The following is a 17,442-nucleotide window of genomic DNA, read 5'->3' as shown; positions in this document are numbered from 1 at the left end:
TCGTGGAGAAGCTGCAGGTGTAGTAGGTCACCGGTGGTTGTTCAGGCTGGCCTATGAGATCAATGCAAAGACTCGTCTGACACTGGGGTCTTTCAGGAATCAGTGTTACACTCTCCACTCCTCCATGACCACCACAGCATCTGCTCAGGATACAGCCTGGTCCAGGATTATAGACACCTTGGAATCATCTCTTCACAGGTCTTGGATCACATCAATAGGCTGCACAATCTTTAAGGGCCTCGGGATGAATATCTCCAGGTAGAAATAGAGAATAAAGAAAATAATTAGCATAGCTGCTGTTCATAGTGTATTTAAACAAGAGATTTTAAATATCAATGCAAAAATGAGGTGCTGTAAATGAGCTATATCACATGAGTAGCAATGCAATTTGGCTGTATATTGGCACTGGTGGGAGGCATTTGTTGGTCTTTGTGTCCCACCAGTGACAATATAGAGCCACATCGCACTGCTACGAGTGTGATATTGTGTTTATACAATAGTTTGACGGCATAACCGTGTATATTAAAAAGAAAATCAAACATAAGAGTCTAAAAACCCTTGTGTATGAGGAATTACTTTCTTGCACCATTCATTCACATCTGCAGCTGACGACAGAACAGCAGAAACCATTACTATTTCACCAATGTCACTTTAGTGATGACAAAACAGGTGATTTTAATCACATTTTAAGATTATAGGGCTGAACGGCATGAAATGCCATCAGTCTACAGAGATTTCCCAAAATTTTTCTGTTGCAATCAGGAAATCACAAAAAAGCAAAGCAGCACAACCACCACCAGATTACTGTTGTGTTTGCGATAAGGAAAAATGCTAAACACATGCAGGCATTTCTTCTTTTCGTTTTTACTAAACTAGTCTGCAGTAATGAAAACAATAAACTCTGAAAAAAACAGATGGCCAACCAAAAAGTAACTCCCATCTCACACTCAACACACTACAATTACTATGGTATAAATACAGCACTGCAACATAAAAAAAAGAGAGAGAGAGAGAGATCGCTTAGAAGGTCATTTACCAGTTTTATAATGATTTGATCAACTGTAGTTAGAACTGACGCGTTTTTTCTTTTCTATTATGCCGTCTTATTTGCCATACTGTGAATGGACAACGTCAACCAGCTCATCACAAGTTAATGGCTGCCGATGCGCTGTCTCTTCAAAATTATACTTAAAATAGGCACTATCATTAGAAATTAACTGCAAAGGGGCAATCTAAACCACTACATTCATGCCTAAAAAAGCCTCTCCAACAGCAGCAATATTAGTCAAACTTTACACAAGGGTGAAGCATAAAAAGGCTAGACGAGTGCTGTTTTTGCAGAATATCTCACAGCTATCAGCCAATCAGATTCAAGAACCAGACAGAACTGTTGCATAAAGGAAGACAGTAGTTATATAAACAGAGAAACATACATGTAAAGCTGGAGTGTCCAAACTCAGTCCTGGAGGGCCGGTGTCCTGCTGAGTTTAGCTCCAACTTGCCTCAACACACCTTCCAGGAACTTTCTATTATATCTAGTAAGAGCTTGATCAGCTGGTTCAGGTGTGTTTGATAAGGGTTGGAGCTAAACTCTCCAGGACACAAGCCCTCCAGGACAGAGTATGGACACCCCTGATGTAAAGCATATGAGTATTTCTAACAAAATGTCTGGTGTGTGTGTTTGTGTGTATGTGTTCACCAAATGCGCATTGAATTTAACCACACAGTAACAATAATAACGATAGACTAAAAACTATTAAAATGTAAAAAATTTACAAATTGCAACAAAAAAAAACTAGAAAACAAAGAAAAACTGGAAAAAAAAGTTTTTTATTGTAATAATTTACAATTAAGTTTGCAATTAAGTTTCACATTATTACTGGTTTGATAATTGGGCGAATCCAGTAAACGCAGCCCTGGGTGAGAATGAGACACTTAGCTTTAGCTTTTCTGAATAAAACTGGATGACAATAGTAATAAACTGGACAATAAAAATAAATAAACCGGCTCTAAACAAAGACAATCGCTGTGGCAGTGCTGATGATCTTATATCCAGCTCATTGGAGAACACAAACCATGATGATGATGATGATGATGATATTATTGAAGCATCTGGGCAAACAGCATCTCGGCTTGAACCCTCACGACACACATTACAACAAAAAAGAGACATCTGGAGCAGATCTGACGGACAATCACACATCCAGACCATTCAAAGCCAAACTCCAATCCTTCGCCCTTCCCCTGATCGGCCCAGATTCTCTGTAATACTCTCATTTCTGTCATTATTTGCTGTTCTTGCAACAGGCCCAATCACAGGGGGGTTAGACGGCCAAAAGCGCAATGTCATTTTACAAAATTGCCACAGGTTCGTGCTTTCCTGATGCACTCTCTCTGTTCCAGTGTGTGCGGGCCACGTTGTGTAAGCATACACACAATTACACGGTGAGCGAGCTTTTCACACCTTCAATAAAAGCCCAGAAGAGCTGCGTTTTGCCGCGTTGTGTAAGGTCACTGCGATAATGCTTATGCAACATGATAATTGCATGTGCCACAAGATAGCAATTTTCTTTCTACACAAGCTTTTGTGATTAATTTTAAGTCGCGCATGCTGACGGCGAAGGTCAGTCGTGATGCATCTTTTATGATTAGGGAACAATTTCGCCCATTTCCCAGAGTAATACCCTCTTCAAGATGGACGTGTTGTGTAATTGTGTAAACACGTGTGACCTGTTTTGCGGTGCCACAAAAAAGCCAGGGATGAAATGTTTGTGTTGAAGGCCTGACGTTTGCAAAGGGATGAGGTGGAATTGTGTGGTGGAGTCCCGCTAAAGGTCTTCAAGAGGGTCCAATGATATCTCTTCAATAAGATTTGTGGAGACCTAAAGAAAAAAAAACATTATAATTATTATTATATTTATTATTATTATACTTAATAATATTATTATTATTATTAAATATTTCCCAAGTGTTTAACAGAGCAAGGGAATTTTCGCAATATGCAATCTGTTGTATGTGGCACAAAATGTCTTTTATCTTTTGGTTTTGCTGGATTTAAAGCAGTTTTAATAATAATATATAATTTTATCCTAAGTTTTTACAATGTAGATTGTGTCAAAGCAGCTTAACATAAAAGTTCTAGTAAATTGAAACTGCTTCAGTCCAGTTTTCAGACTTGAAGTTCAGTTTAGTTCAGTTCAGTGTGGTTTAAATTATAAATTTAGTTGCAAATCAATTGATGCATAGCTCAACAAGTCAGACTTAAGTTCAGTTTTATTTTCAGTCCATTACTTCAACTGTATATGCTCAGCTGAGGAAACGGAACCAACCCTGTGACGTCGGACACAGCAATATTCCAAGATGATGGCGCCCTAGCTCTAAAAGTTATAGTAAAACATGCCATTTTCATTAAAATGGTTACATTAACCATGTCTGTTTATTATATTTTCATTAAATGGAAATAAATTAACAAAATAATGAAAACTTGACTGCTTCACTTCCACGTTAAGGCTTTAAATGGCACTTTAAACTGAATACTACTGTCTTATTCAATAACTAGTAAAATATTATGTCCTGTCATTAGTTCAAAGGCAAAGGCAGACACCTAGTTTTTCGTGAATCTGCGATCGCTGAATTCAACGCAAAATCAACAAAAAGTCAAAAAAATTTGGGGATGCTGCAAAATGTATGTAAATAATCTCATAAAACATCAAATTCTAAACCATTGTCACCGACTCGGTCCCGGTCATCCCACTCGCTGCCCAGCAGAGGCCACCATCTCCGGACTTTTAGCATTACATCATCCATATACACTGATTGCGCATACACCTGATCTTAATCAGGCTAACGACCCACGTACCTCTTATAAGGCCGCACTCAAACACTCAGTCAGTGCGAAGTCTTGTTCAGCCCTGGCCAGCATTACTGAGCGTTATATCCAGCATGATCTCTTGTGTACGACTCCAGCCTGTCTCTTACTTTGCTTCGCCTTCTGCCTGCCCACGACCCACGCCTGATATACGGACTCTGATTCTCGCTGCCTGCCCTCGACCCAAGCCTGATACACGGACTCTGATTCTCGCTGCCTGCCCTCAACCCACGCCTGATACACGGACTCTGATTCACGCTCATTGCCCTCTACTCATGCCTGGTAACTCACGCTGTGTCTTTTCATCGTCATTCTTGAAACCATTACTACTACTGTGGATGTGTGTGTGTGTGTGTGTGTGTGTGTGCACTCAGGTGCATATTGTGTGTTTGAGTGAAGTTGTGATTAATAAATACTGCATAATGGATCCCTCCGTGTCAGTCTCCTCGTTACAACCATATAATCAAATTATATTTACTTAAGTTTGCAATTTATTGTTTTACATTACTTATAGACATTGCATTTCCCAGAGATGGGTTGCGGCTGGAAGGGCATCCACTGCGTAAAAAAACTTGCTGGATAAGTTGGCGGTTCATTCCGCTGTGGTGACCCCGGATTAATAAAGGGACTAAGCCAACAAGAAAATGAATGAATGAATAAACATTGCATAAGCAGTGCACATGATGTTTTTGAGTGTCATTCAAAAAGTTACGATTGTGCGCCCTCACAATCATTACATCACATGAAATTGGGGGCGGGGGGGAGTTTTCAGCTTGTGCAGTAAGCAGATACAGACAAAGCGTGAGTGTTTTACATAAGTCATGTGAAGCAAATATGAGATATAGACATCCTGTGTCCCAAATTTGGCGTTTTGTGTGTTTGACGCTCTTCAGACTGCATAAGAAAGTTGGGTTAAACGGAGCAATGGAACAGACAGATAGAGATTGGTTCACATATGACGGCCGCTAGACATGGTTGAATTATATGGTTGAACATTATTTGCGCTTTATAAGTATGGCTGTGTCAAACCCATAGATTATTTCGTTTAACTCTTACCCTACAGTTACTGAGAGAAAACACTTCCCTGGCCTAAACGAGTTTTAGTCTGTTTTAGGTGTATTACGGTAGGGGAATCCCTAATGCATGACATGTCCTGCACAGCGAAATTCACTCAGTTTAAATAGTATTTGGTCCCTCTCTAAATTGAGTTGAAGTTACTCAAGTCAATACCACAATAAAAGGATTAATTAAGTGATGATTGAGGACTGATGATGAACACCTGTTGTTAATAAGCAGAAACACAGATAAGAAACACAAAACTACATCTGACTACATCACAGCCTTACACAAAATCTGCTAAAATATAATTCAATTCAATTCACTTTTATTTCTATAGCGCTTTTCCAATGTGGATTGTGTCAAAGCAGCTTCAAATAGAATATTATAGTAATACATTGAATCTCTCAAAATCTCAGCTGAGGATCATTAAGCAACACAACAAACAAGCAGCTTTATTTTTTACCAATCTGTTTGCACTTATTTAAAGAGGGACCAAATCTTCTCTACAATGAGTAAATTTTACTCAGAGGGTTTTGCTGTGTATGTGTGACATGATGTCAGATGCACCAGGGAATGAAATCTAAGAAAAAGTAAGATCGTGGATAAAAATAAGAGTTATACAACCTTCCTTTGTCTTAATACCTACCGTTTCAGATCTTGTCTTGACAAGAGACCAGAATAAAGAAGCAAATTTCTGGGAATTATCGAAACAAAATCAGTCATTTTTATCACAATAAATAAATAAATAAATCAACAAAAAATGAGGGTGTCTGAAAAGGAATTTACTGCAGTTATTAGAAATTATTTATTATGATTAAAATATGTTGAAAAAAATAAACTCTTGATGAAACAGCACTGAAGAGATGTATTCTTTGGCTCAGTAGTGATAGCAGAATAGTTGCCAAGCAACAGTCACTTGGGTGTGTTTACAGAGTATTTTACAACAGCTTCAATCATGGCTCAGCCAATCAGAATCAATCACTGGAACTATCCGTTTCATAATGTTATTTCTAAACTATCTAGTACCTACTGATCAAAAGCAGTTTGGTTCTTTGGTAAGTGGTCATCTATAGAGTATGACACTGACCCTGAGGTGAGGGTCTGTTCTTGTGAGCATGGAGACTCTACAGTACATCCTCCTGTGTTTTTAGCACTGCAATTTCTCACTGCTTTTCTGCTCATCACACATCACCGCCCTTGAAAAATGACTAGCGTCCGTGGAGCTCTCAGCCCTGCTGGAGCACAGTGTCTCTTTTCTCTGATGTCATTTAAATCTGTCAGTCGCTTATTTTTTTTTTTTTTTTGGGGGGCCGGGTTTCATCACTGCTGTCATTGAGTAACCGAGGTTGCCGTCACCTACTGTCCTCCGTGACTTCATCAAACCAGGTCAGGGAACCAGTGCCGCCCCTCGCTAAGCACCGACACCCCTGCGCTAGCCGTAATAAGAAAATATTAAAGGGAATTGAATCATGGTGTCTCTCCCGCTGAATGTGTTATTGCTTTCAGTGTGGAGGGGTGAAATTGGGGGAGTTATAAATATGAAAGGGAACCGCCAGAGCAGCAGAGAAGATCAACTGTGGAACCAGAGGGCGGAAGACTGAAAACAAGAGGACAATCAGAAGACAAGTGGAGCTGGCAGAGCTAGAATATTTGTAAATGATGAAGAAATACTCAACGAGCACTTACTGTATTTGATTGAAACAGTAGTATCTTTTAAAATAGCTATATTTTAATTGAATGCCTTCATGATATTATATGTACTAATGTGTGTACTGTATCATCTTTGCATCCAGTTTAAAATTAAAAAATTTAATTACCGCTTATGCAAGCTGTTTCTAACGCAGTGTTTATGAACAGGATGGTAAATTTGACGTTGTTCTCTTTTCTCTCTGCCGTTATTAGTCTCACTTTATTATTTTCATTTTTTTGATAACACCATCGTTGAGTTTTTCTTTTAAATTTTCAGCAAATAGGACTGTAAAAAAGTATTTCTGCTCTCCCATTCCTTGCGCTTTAAGTTTACTCAACTATAACGACTTCCCCTACTGAGAAACCCGTAAATGTGAAAAGAATCTATTAGTAACACTTCCATATAAGTACCAATTGCCACTGTTGTGGCTTATTACCTGCTTATTATTAAGATATTGGAGGTTTATTTCTGTTTATAAAGTATGATCTTGTTCTATATGCCTAATCCTACCCAATACCTAAACTCAACTACAACTACCTTGATAACTATTAATCATAGATATATACACAAGATATCGCATAAGGACCCTGAGCATGCGTCAATAGCGCCGCCACATTGGTACAGTGCTCCCAGGACAAATGTCATTCAACCGCACTAGTCAAGAAGTGTTATTACGTGAAGATGCGGGACTTTAGCGCTGTCTACGGGTGTAGTAACGAGCAAACAAAGAAAACAAAGCAATTTTACAAAGCTTAGGTAATATTAAGATTTTTTCTGTTTTTGTATGTTCTGAACTTTTGTGCTAATCAGGTAACATTATTGATGATAACAGTCACTGCATTCACCATACGGCAAAGCAGCTCCAACTCGCACTAAACACTCGGCTTATGCTAGTTTTGTTGAATAAAATCAGCAAACAATGCAAAAGAAATATGACAACGAGATGCTGCGCTGCCAGAAACTTCTACTATAGTCGGCTAACGTTAGTGAAAGAGTCGTTCGGTGGATTCATTCACAAACGAATCGCTCCCTCTGTCAGTGTGAGAAGTGAAAGCAGGAGAGGAGCTGTGTTTCAGGACATGATAAGATCAAATTTAACAGGGAGGATGAATGGTACATTTCTGTACACACAAACACATTCTGTCCAATAGACAACAATAGGCCCGGCGACATCTAATGTATATATCTATGAAAATTAATAAGCAGCAAATGAGTACTCTATCAAGCTAAAAGTTGATAGTTTGTTAATATAGCATAAATTGGATCTTAAAATAAATTGGGACCAATTTGTTATTATTCAGAGCTAAATTTTCAGTATATCTTCAGTGTAACATGATACTTTAGAAATCATTCTACTATAATCATTTGCAGCTCAAGACATATTTTATTGTTGCTGTTGTTGTGCTGCCTAATATTTTAGTGGAAATTGATTGGTTGATTGATTGATTGATTGATTGATTGATTGATTGATTGATTGATTGATTGATTGATTGATTGATTGATTGATTGATTGATTACTAAACTAATTTGTTTTGTAACATAAATATTTTTACTTTTAATTGATTCAATGTATCTTGCTTAATAAAATTATTATTTTCTAAACGAATGAATTAATGAATTAATAATATATACATTAAAATGGCCAAACCTCACCATTAATGTACTTTTATTTTTTATTTTTTAATTAACCCAATAGTTAATTAAAAGAATAGTAAACATTTATTTACTGTCATGCTATTATGAACACACATCAATTTTACTTTTTACTGTCAAACAAACGAGAGAATAAAATATATACAGTTGAAGTCAGAATTATTCGCCCCTGTTTATTTTTTCGCCCAATTTCTGTTTAATGGAGAGAAGATTTTTTCAACACATTTCTAAAAATAATAGTTTTAATAAATTAATTATTTTATCTTTGCCATGATGACAGTAAATAACATTTTACTTGATATTTTTCAAGACTTCTATACAGTTTAAAGGGACATTTAAAGGCTTAATTAGGGTAATTAGGTTAACTAGGCAGGTTAGGGTAATTAAGCAAGTTATTGAATAATGATGGTTTGTTCTATAGACTATTGATAAATATAGCTTAAAGGGGCTAATAATTTGGACCTTAAAATGGTTTTAATAAATTAAAAACTTATATTCTTGTCACGCTGGTAGACAAGGAAGACAGACATGGTTGTCTTTTCACAGTCACTAATCACAGTGGGAAATCAGAGGGTTGATATAAATGCTTTAGCAATCTTCTGTAACAGCAACATAAGTGTCAACAGCAGATGTTATTGATCTCACTTGTAGTTCGCTCGTAGGAAACTCAGCAGGTGAGTATACAGACACACAGTTCATCTAGTAGATAGCTGATCTTCTGGTAAACACTACACAAGTGTGAGCGTTCTGCTAGATTGATAAAAAGGATCAGAAAGCATGTAATAATCATCCGCTGATGAGTATACAGGCAAACAGTTCAGAGTGATAGCAGATCTTCTAGTAAACATCAGATAAGATTAATCACTTCCCTTGATCAGTATGAAGGACTCGAAGACTCATAAGGAACATCCATGAAAGAAGAGGAGAAGACGAAGGAGTGAAGATGAGGACAACCATCCGACTTCAATAGCAGCCAACGACTGATAGAAGAAGGTAGGCTTTTATATTGTCCTAGATGACCAGGAATAGGTGCAGAGTCAGGTGCAGAGTCAGGTAGAGTATAAACGAGCCGTGGGTGTGACAATTCTAGCCGAAATTAAACAAATAAGACTTTCTCCAGAAGAATTTTTTTCCTTTGGAAAAAGTTTTATTTGTTTTATTTCAGCTAGAACAGCATGTCTCATAATAATCAGACATACTGTGAAAATTTATTTGCTCTGTTAAACATCATTTGGAAAATATTTAAAAAAGAAAAAAAATTCAGTGGGGGGCTAATAATTCTGACTTCAACTGTATATAATACATGACGCGTTCAATACTTATTTTCCCCACTGTATATATATGTATATATTTATATATTAATTTGTGTTTTAAACTCATAAATTAATTTGTGTTCAAAATAGCTAGGGTAAGGTTAAGGAAATTATCAAATCATTGGCATTAGTGGGTAACCTATCTCTTAAACTTTCTAAGGAGCTTTACTAAACAGAGTGAATGATTAATTTTGAGTCATTTGAATCAAAGTTTAACTCTTACAGCAGGTCTTGGTTTAACAGCTCATCGAGGGAAAGTTTATTGATGAAAAAACTGAGCAGTTCAGCCTGTTCCTAACACAAAGCTAAAGCAGGAAGACTCAAAAGTACCAAAATACCTTCTCTTCCATGAGGGAAAGACGGTCATTCAGGGTTTAGACACCTTTGATAGCCATCAAAATGTATGCGGTAGCTTATAGTATTTTTCAAATGCTTAATTGTACTCTATGTGAAGGTTTGGAGGCTGTGAAATATTTTCATCAGTGGCTGTTAATATCTCCCTCACTTCAACATGTCCGAGGAAGAACCAAGATTTTTACAGCCACGTTACATAGGCTGTAATTGTAACCGTGAGGTTTTAAATAATAAATGATGAATGTCAGACAGGATTTACTCAGGTAAGCCTGAAAAGCATCAGTTCTCCCGGGCTCTACAAGACCAGTTTATCCTTGAGAGAACAGACGTGATGGGTTTATGTATTTTCATGAGACAGCCATCACTCTTTTTTTTAGTTATTTTTGCAGCATGCCAATGATTTTTTTTACCAAAAACTTTTTTTCGCTTCATAACAAAATATTCATCAGCACATGCTGCTGTCCGAGCAATAAGAAGTGAAGGATGAAGTGATTGTGCAGCAAAACGTGATGCTTTTAACGCTGGATTGTTGCGGTGCACTGATGTATAGACAAACACCTATGATTTGTCGCCATTGTGTTTCTTATTTATATGATAACTAGTTGAGCTTCATTAGTATTCCATCAAGACAGTAGCTAAAGGTTTCGCTGACTGGATGGGTTTTGCGAGAAGAAATGCCATCCGTGGAGAATCGGTTTGGATGCAATTTGCCAGATTGCACAGTTATTGAGGTGTTGGGAAACGCTGCACAATGCATTTCGAAACATGAAAACTATTCAGCACACGGCGTCTCTTAGGAATTGAGATAGATAGGGAGTATTTGTGAGGTTTATGTTCCATTGCTTAAGTGAAATGGTTTAACAATTTGCTTTTGTTCTTTAATGGATTTCAAATCGAGGTTGGGTGTGTGATTATAGCTTTGTGTGATGCCGTGAGGAAAAAGTCGTGGAATAATTCTAAAATGCGAAACATGCCAGTTTATAAAACTGATTTAAATAACATTAAACATCGATAATAACATCTCTATCATCTAGTTCTAAGCAACAACTTGTCCATTAATAATATTAAAGGGCATCTATTATGCAAAAATCACTTTAATAAGCAGTTTAAACAGAGTTTAGTTGTAACAGTCTGTGAATATAACTGGCTTCTAATTATAAAAATTTATACGTTATATTTTTTAATAATCACACTTTATAAAAACAGCCTGCAGAAACACTTTGATTGACATTCTTCCTCTGTACGTGTCATCAGAAGAGGAAAGCCCTTTAGTGAAGATCTCTCCCTCATTAGCATGGGACATTTGTGTTTATTTTGAATCTGCAACTACATGTTAACTCATGGTGCATTAACTAATGTTCTCTCCAAACTGGATTACTGCAACTCTCTACTAGCGGGGCTAACTCTATCAAGCCTCTTCAGCTGCTCCAGAACGCAGCAGCACGAGTGGTCTTTAATGAACCTAAACGAGCACGTCACTCCGCTGCTACTCCGTTTGCACTGGCTGCCAGTTGCTGCTCGCATCAAATTCAAAGCTCTGATGTTTGCCTACAAAGTGACTTCTGGCCTTGCTCCTTCTTATCTGCTCTCACTTCTGCAGATCTATGTGCCCTCCAGAAACTTGCGTTCTGTGAATGAACGTCGCCTCGTGGTTCCATCCCAAAGAGGGAAGAAATCACTTTCCCGAACTCTCGCATTCAATCTGCCCAGTTGGTGGAATGAACTCCCTAACTGCATCAGAACAGCAGAGTCACTCGCTATTTTCATGAAACGACTAAAAACTCAACTATTTAGTCTCCACTTCACTTCCTAATCTGCAATTGCCTCTCTGGATATCACACTAACTGTACCCAAAAAAAAAAAAAAAAAAAATTACTAATACTTTCCTTCTTAGACTTTACAGACCTGAAACTTGCCTATAGCACTTATTCATTGTTGCTCTTATAGTTGTGTAAGTTGCTTCCTTGTCCTCATTTGTAAGTCGCTTTGGATAAAAGCGTCTGCTAAATGACTAAATGTAAATGTAATGTTAACAAGCATGAGTTTGGATGTTAATAATGCCTTAGTAAATGTTCAATTATGATTAGTAAATGCTGTACAAGTGTTGTTCATGATTAGTTTATGTTAGTAAATGCATTAACTAATCAACCTTATTGTAAAGTGTTACTGTTAAAATGTTTATTACTCAAAATGTTTGATGATAACTCATCAGGTTTTGCAGTGAATGCTTTTTGTTTTAACTGCATCAACATTTAACTTCAGAGTAAAAACAATACAAAATAAATAACAGTAATTCATCAATTGTAAAAATAAAATAAAAAAATCTTACCAATTGTCATTTTCTGGAAAAAAAAATAGCTTTAAATCTCTAAATTTAGATTCCATACTGTACATGGAATAGATGCAGTTTGTCAGCTGCTGAGGCTGCATCACTTGTTTGCATATTTAATGCATTTTTTTACTAAATATATTATATAAAAAACTGCTAGAAGGCACATACTGTAAGCAGTCCTATGCTGCAAAAACAAAACAAAAACCATGACAGATAATAGGGATGCCCTCGACTGAAAGCATTTTTCTTCTTCTTCTGAATTTGTGCTTTGTCAGGCATGTGGAGGTCTAACTCTGACCTGGAGCTCAGCGCTGCCTGTGTAAAGACAGTCTGACAGGCCTGATCAAACACTGCAGGTCCCGCTTCTCTTTGAAACAGTGTGGCTGAGCTAATACTGAGCCGAGGAGTCAGATCTGACAGGACCCGTGTCAGCGAGAGCCCATTAAACATAAATGAGCGCTGCTGATGGCACAGCTCTGCTGACAGGTCTGAGATCAGCCTGCGCTTCTCTGATCCTCTTCATTTACAAACGCTCGCGTGCATCACCTGGGTTTAATTCTACCAGCAAATCACTAAACTATCAAATTCAATTATTGCACGGAGCCGTTCAGTCGCTTTTGAGAAGCTAATAAAGGCAATTTGCTTTTCCTGAATTGACTGGGCTCTTCAGATGTCAGGTGGAGGAATTTGAATATAATGTATATTAGATAAGGAGGAAGAGCCTAATTTTGTAGTACACCTTTATTGGTGATAAAAAAGAATATTTCAAAAACAAGTAGGGATACTTACAATAAGATGACTTAGTGATAGTATGCTCTAAAAATATAATAAATAATAAATATAATACATAAATTATATATTGTCCTATACACTAGCTCATTTGTCCTATTTTGACTGCCATAGATAATTGTGAAAATACCTATCGAAGAAGGCTTTAAGACTAAGCAAAAATTATTTTGTTGCTTCATCATGACACAACATTCAAGGAAAGTTGAATGTTCTGGCCATTTTATGTTGGCCTAATAAATGACAATAGGCTACTTTTTTTTTTCATTTAAAACTTGAACAGCATAATTTTTTTCTAATGATATGTAATTATGTAATATTTTTTTAATTTGAAAAGTAAGTATTATTCTCATATTGTGTTTTTGGTACATAAAAATGTGGTTGATGACCATCTGACAAATAATACAGCGAAACAAATTGTGCTTAAATAGTACTTGAACCTCAATGTGTATATATGTATGTATATATATATATATATATATATATATATATATATATATATATATAAATACATATATATGCGCCTGATTAGCATATATTTGAAGGGGCGTGCAAGAAGTTTTGTGCGCGAGCAGAGGAAATTGGCACATAGGCAAATATATTAGCATGCTCATATTACATGAATGCGCTCACGACATTTCTCCATTTGTCATTGAAATAACGAGATAGGTAGTTGGTAGATTTGTGTAAAAGCCCACAAGCTTTAAAAATATGGAGGAAACACTGTGTGTGTGTGTGTGTGTGTGTGTGTGTGTGTGTGTGTGTGTGTGTGTGTATATATATATATATATATATATATATATATATATATATATGGACTGCATCCATGCATCTCTTCAATTACTCAAATAACTTATTTATAAAGTCATCTGGGATGGCAAAAAAAGCGTTCTTGCAAGGCTCCCAACAGAGTTCATCAAGATTCTTTGGATTCATTTTCAATGCCTCCTCCTCCATCTTACCCCAGACATGCTCAATAATGTTCATGTCTGGTGACTGGGCTGGCCAGTCCTGGAGCACCTTCTTTGCTTTCAGGAACTTTGATATGAAGGCTGAAGTATGAGAGGAGTGCTATCCTGCTGAAGAATTTGCCCTCTCCTGTGTAATGTAATGGGCAGCACAAATGTCTTGATACCTCAGGCTGTTGATGTTGCCATCCACCCTGCAGATCTCTTGCACGCCCCCATACTGAATGTATCCCCAAACCAAGATTTTACCTTCACCAAACTGATTTCTATGAGAATCTTGGGTCTATAGGGGTTTCAACAGGTCTTCTGCAGTATTTGTGATGACTGGGATGCAGTTCAACAGATGATTCATTAGAAAATTTTACTTTCTGCCCCTTTACCAAATGATCCACTAGTCTTATGTCTATTAGATCAGGAACAAGAGCCACATTTTGCAGTTATTTGTGATAAAATGGATATTTAACAAAAATTAATAGTAGTTATACTTACGATAACATGATTAAATTACCCTAGGAAATAATAATACAATGATTAGTACACATTTAAATATTACAATAAATAATACAATTATTAAACCAAATATTAAAAATATACAAATATTTTCCCTCACTTTATTTAATAACAGGAAATAAATATGTACTTACAAGAAAATTCTAGTTATTCTTGACATTTAATATTACAGTTTTAAATCTATGACAGGGAGTGTAATAGTTTTTATCACATCAAAAAGTAATTTTTTCAGTAGTCAAAATGCAAAATGAGCATATCCTAATCAAACAGTGGCAGAAAGTTTGACAGTCTGAGCTGTAAATATGTCTTTCAGCAGCTCAGCAGTGTTATTTTGGTCAGGCTTTGAGAAGGAATCTGCATCTCCACAGACAGAGCTGGAAGCGTCTCTCTTTTTCTGTTCCTCTCAAAGCAAGACAACAGGCTTTCCTGGATTAACAACTTCTCTTGTGTTCTCTTCTTTCTCTCCTTCCTCACAAACTCCCTGTGTCTACAACAAACAGGTCCAGCAGTGTATGAATGAGGCTGAGACTGTGGCACAGAGGATTTGCTCTGAGAGGCTGACTTATTTATACCAAAATAATGAAACAAGCTGGAATCCCAGCATCAGAAATGTGTTCAAGTAAATGCAGAAAGAGTGCATGCAGTGCTTATTACTCACTGCTGCCAGCTGCTTTCCTTCATCCAGACAACTTTATATGGGATTTTTTGTTCACATTCATTCATTCATTCATTCATTCATTCATTCATTCATTCATTCATTCATTCATTCAATCCCTCACTTATTCACTCATTCATTTATTCAATACCCCCCTCTCTCACTCACTTATTTAATCCCTCATTCATTCATTCAACCAATCACTCACTTACTCATTCATTCATTCTCTCACTCATTCAATCACTCACTCACTCGCTCATTCAATTCCTCACTCATTCATTCAATCAATCGCTCATTCATTCGTTCAATCACTCACTCAATTAAATCCCTTACCCCTCATTCATTCAATCACTCACTTATTCAATCTCACACACACCCCTCACTCATTCATTCATTCTCTCACTCATTCAATCACTCACTCACTTGCTCATTCAATCCCTCACTCATTCATTCAATCAATCGCTCATTCATTCATTCAATCACTCACTCAATTAATCCCTCACCCCTCATTCATTCAATTACTCACTTACTTATTCAATCTCACACACACCCCTCATTCATTCATTCATTCATTCATTCATTCATTCATTCAATCTATCAATCATGCAATCAATCAATCACCCATGCATTTATGCAATCACACATTCATTCATTCAATCACTCATTAATTCAATTACTTATTAGCTCACTCAATCCTTCACTCATTTATTCAATCAACCATTTACTCATTGAATCCCTCAACCCCCTTATTAATTCAATCACTCATTCGTTCATTCAATCAATCAATCAATCACTCACTCAATCATTTAATCAGTCACTAATGCATTATTCAATCACTCACTTATTCATTTAATGCCTCACTCACCTGCCCTCTCATTCATTTATTCATTCAGTCACTCACTCATTTATTCAATAAATTACTAATTCATTTATTTATTCAATCACTCACTCATTCATTAATTCAATCCCATCCTAGCTCATTCAATTATTCATTTATTCAATCCCTCACTGACTCACTCATTCAATCACTCACTCACTCACCCAATGCCTTACTCACTCCCTCATTCATTCAGTTACCCACTTTATCCTTCATTCATTCATTTAATCTATTACTCTTTCATTCAATCACTCACTCATTCATTCAACTACTCAGTTAATCCCTCACTCATTCAGTCATATAATCCCTCATTCACTCACCCACTATTTAATCACTCACTCACCTCCTCATTCATTAAATCGATCATTTAATCCCTCACTCACTCACCCACTCATCAATTCAGTTAATCACTCACTCACACAATCCCTCACTCATTCATTCAATCACACAATATTTCACTGATTTATTCCTTTATTAATTTAATCACTCACTCATTCAATCCCCGACTCACTCATCTGTTTGTTCAATCTCTTATTCATTTAGACACTCACTCATTCAATACCTCATTAATTTGTTCATTCATTAAATCCCTCCCTCCCTCCCTCACTCACTCACTCACTTACTCACTCATTCATTCACTCAACTAATTCCTAAATCATTCATTCATTCATTCAATCCCCCACTACCTCATTTATTCATGAATTCATTCAATCTCATTTATTAATTTTTTATTTAATTAATTCCTCACTTATACACCCATTCATTCATTCATCCCGTCAATTGTTAATTCAATCTCTCAATCCCGCCCTCCCCCTTCACTTATTCAATCACTCTTTAATTCAATCATTCACCCCACCCTAATTTATTAATAAAATCATACACTCATTTATTTTTCATTCAATTAATCCCTCACTCACTCATTCATTCATTCATTCATTCACTCATTCATTCAATTAATCTCTCATCCTCTCATTTATTATAATTTTCATCGTTTTAATGACTTTCTAGTATTAAGTTTGTTTATTTGTGAATTCCTGTCACTTTTTCATTCATTCTCTTTATCAAAATATATCGATTTATTACTGTGCTGTAATTGGTTGCTTATAAATTATAGCTTATAAAAATATTCATTTTAATCTTTTTGTTTAGCCCAATATTGTGCATGAACTGATAGACTGAAGAGCATAAAGAATCAAATAAAACCAAAAACAAAAGTACTTAAGCCAGTTTTTAAAATAGGTTTTTAATTAATCTGACACAATTAATGTAGTCGCACTCAATTAATTGCATTGTTTTCTCAGCAAGTATTTACATACGCAGTTGTGATTTGATTAATTAATCTGCATATCACGTAATTAATTTGATTAAAATCAGCAC

The 17,442-nt window shown here is 36.3% G+C and overlaps 1 protein-coding gene across 12 annotated transcripts in view; it reads right to left on the bottom strand.

Annotated features, from left to right (window-relative positions):
• Positions 1–1,820: 1,820 nt before the first annotated feature.
• The window catches only part of LOC147836507 (uncharacterized), a 193,972-nt gene continuing 178,350 nt past the window's right edge, over positions 1,821–17,442 (bottom strand). For all 12 annotated transcript variants that reach the window (XR_015494190.1, XR_015494191.1, XR_015494188.1 and 9 more), the window contains one exon: positions 1,821–2,882. Coding sequence is in view for 4 of the 12 variants with exons in the window: in XM_087258093.1 (XP_087114219.1) it covers positions 2,863–2,882 (20 nt within the window). In the remaining 8 variants the exon portion in view is untranslated. The remainder of the gene's footprint in view (positions 2,883–17,442) is intronic.

The sequence above is a fragment of the Danio rerio genome, chromosome 6 (genome assembly GCF_052040795.2).
Source record: "Danio rerio strain M-AB ecotype USA chromosome 6, GRCz13ab, whole genome shotgun sequence".
NCBI classification, from domain to species: Eukaryota; Metazoa; Chordata; class Actinopteri; order Cypriniformes; family Danionidae; genus Danio; species Danio rerio.
The sequence above is the reverse complement of the archived record's forward strand: the minus strand, read 5'-3'. Positions and strand labels throughout refer to the sequence as shown.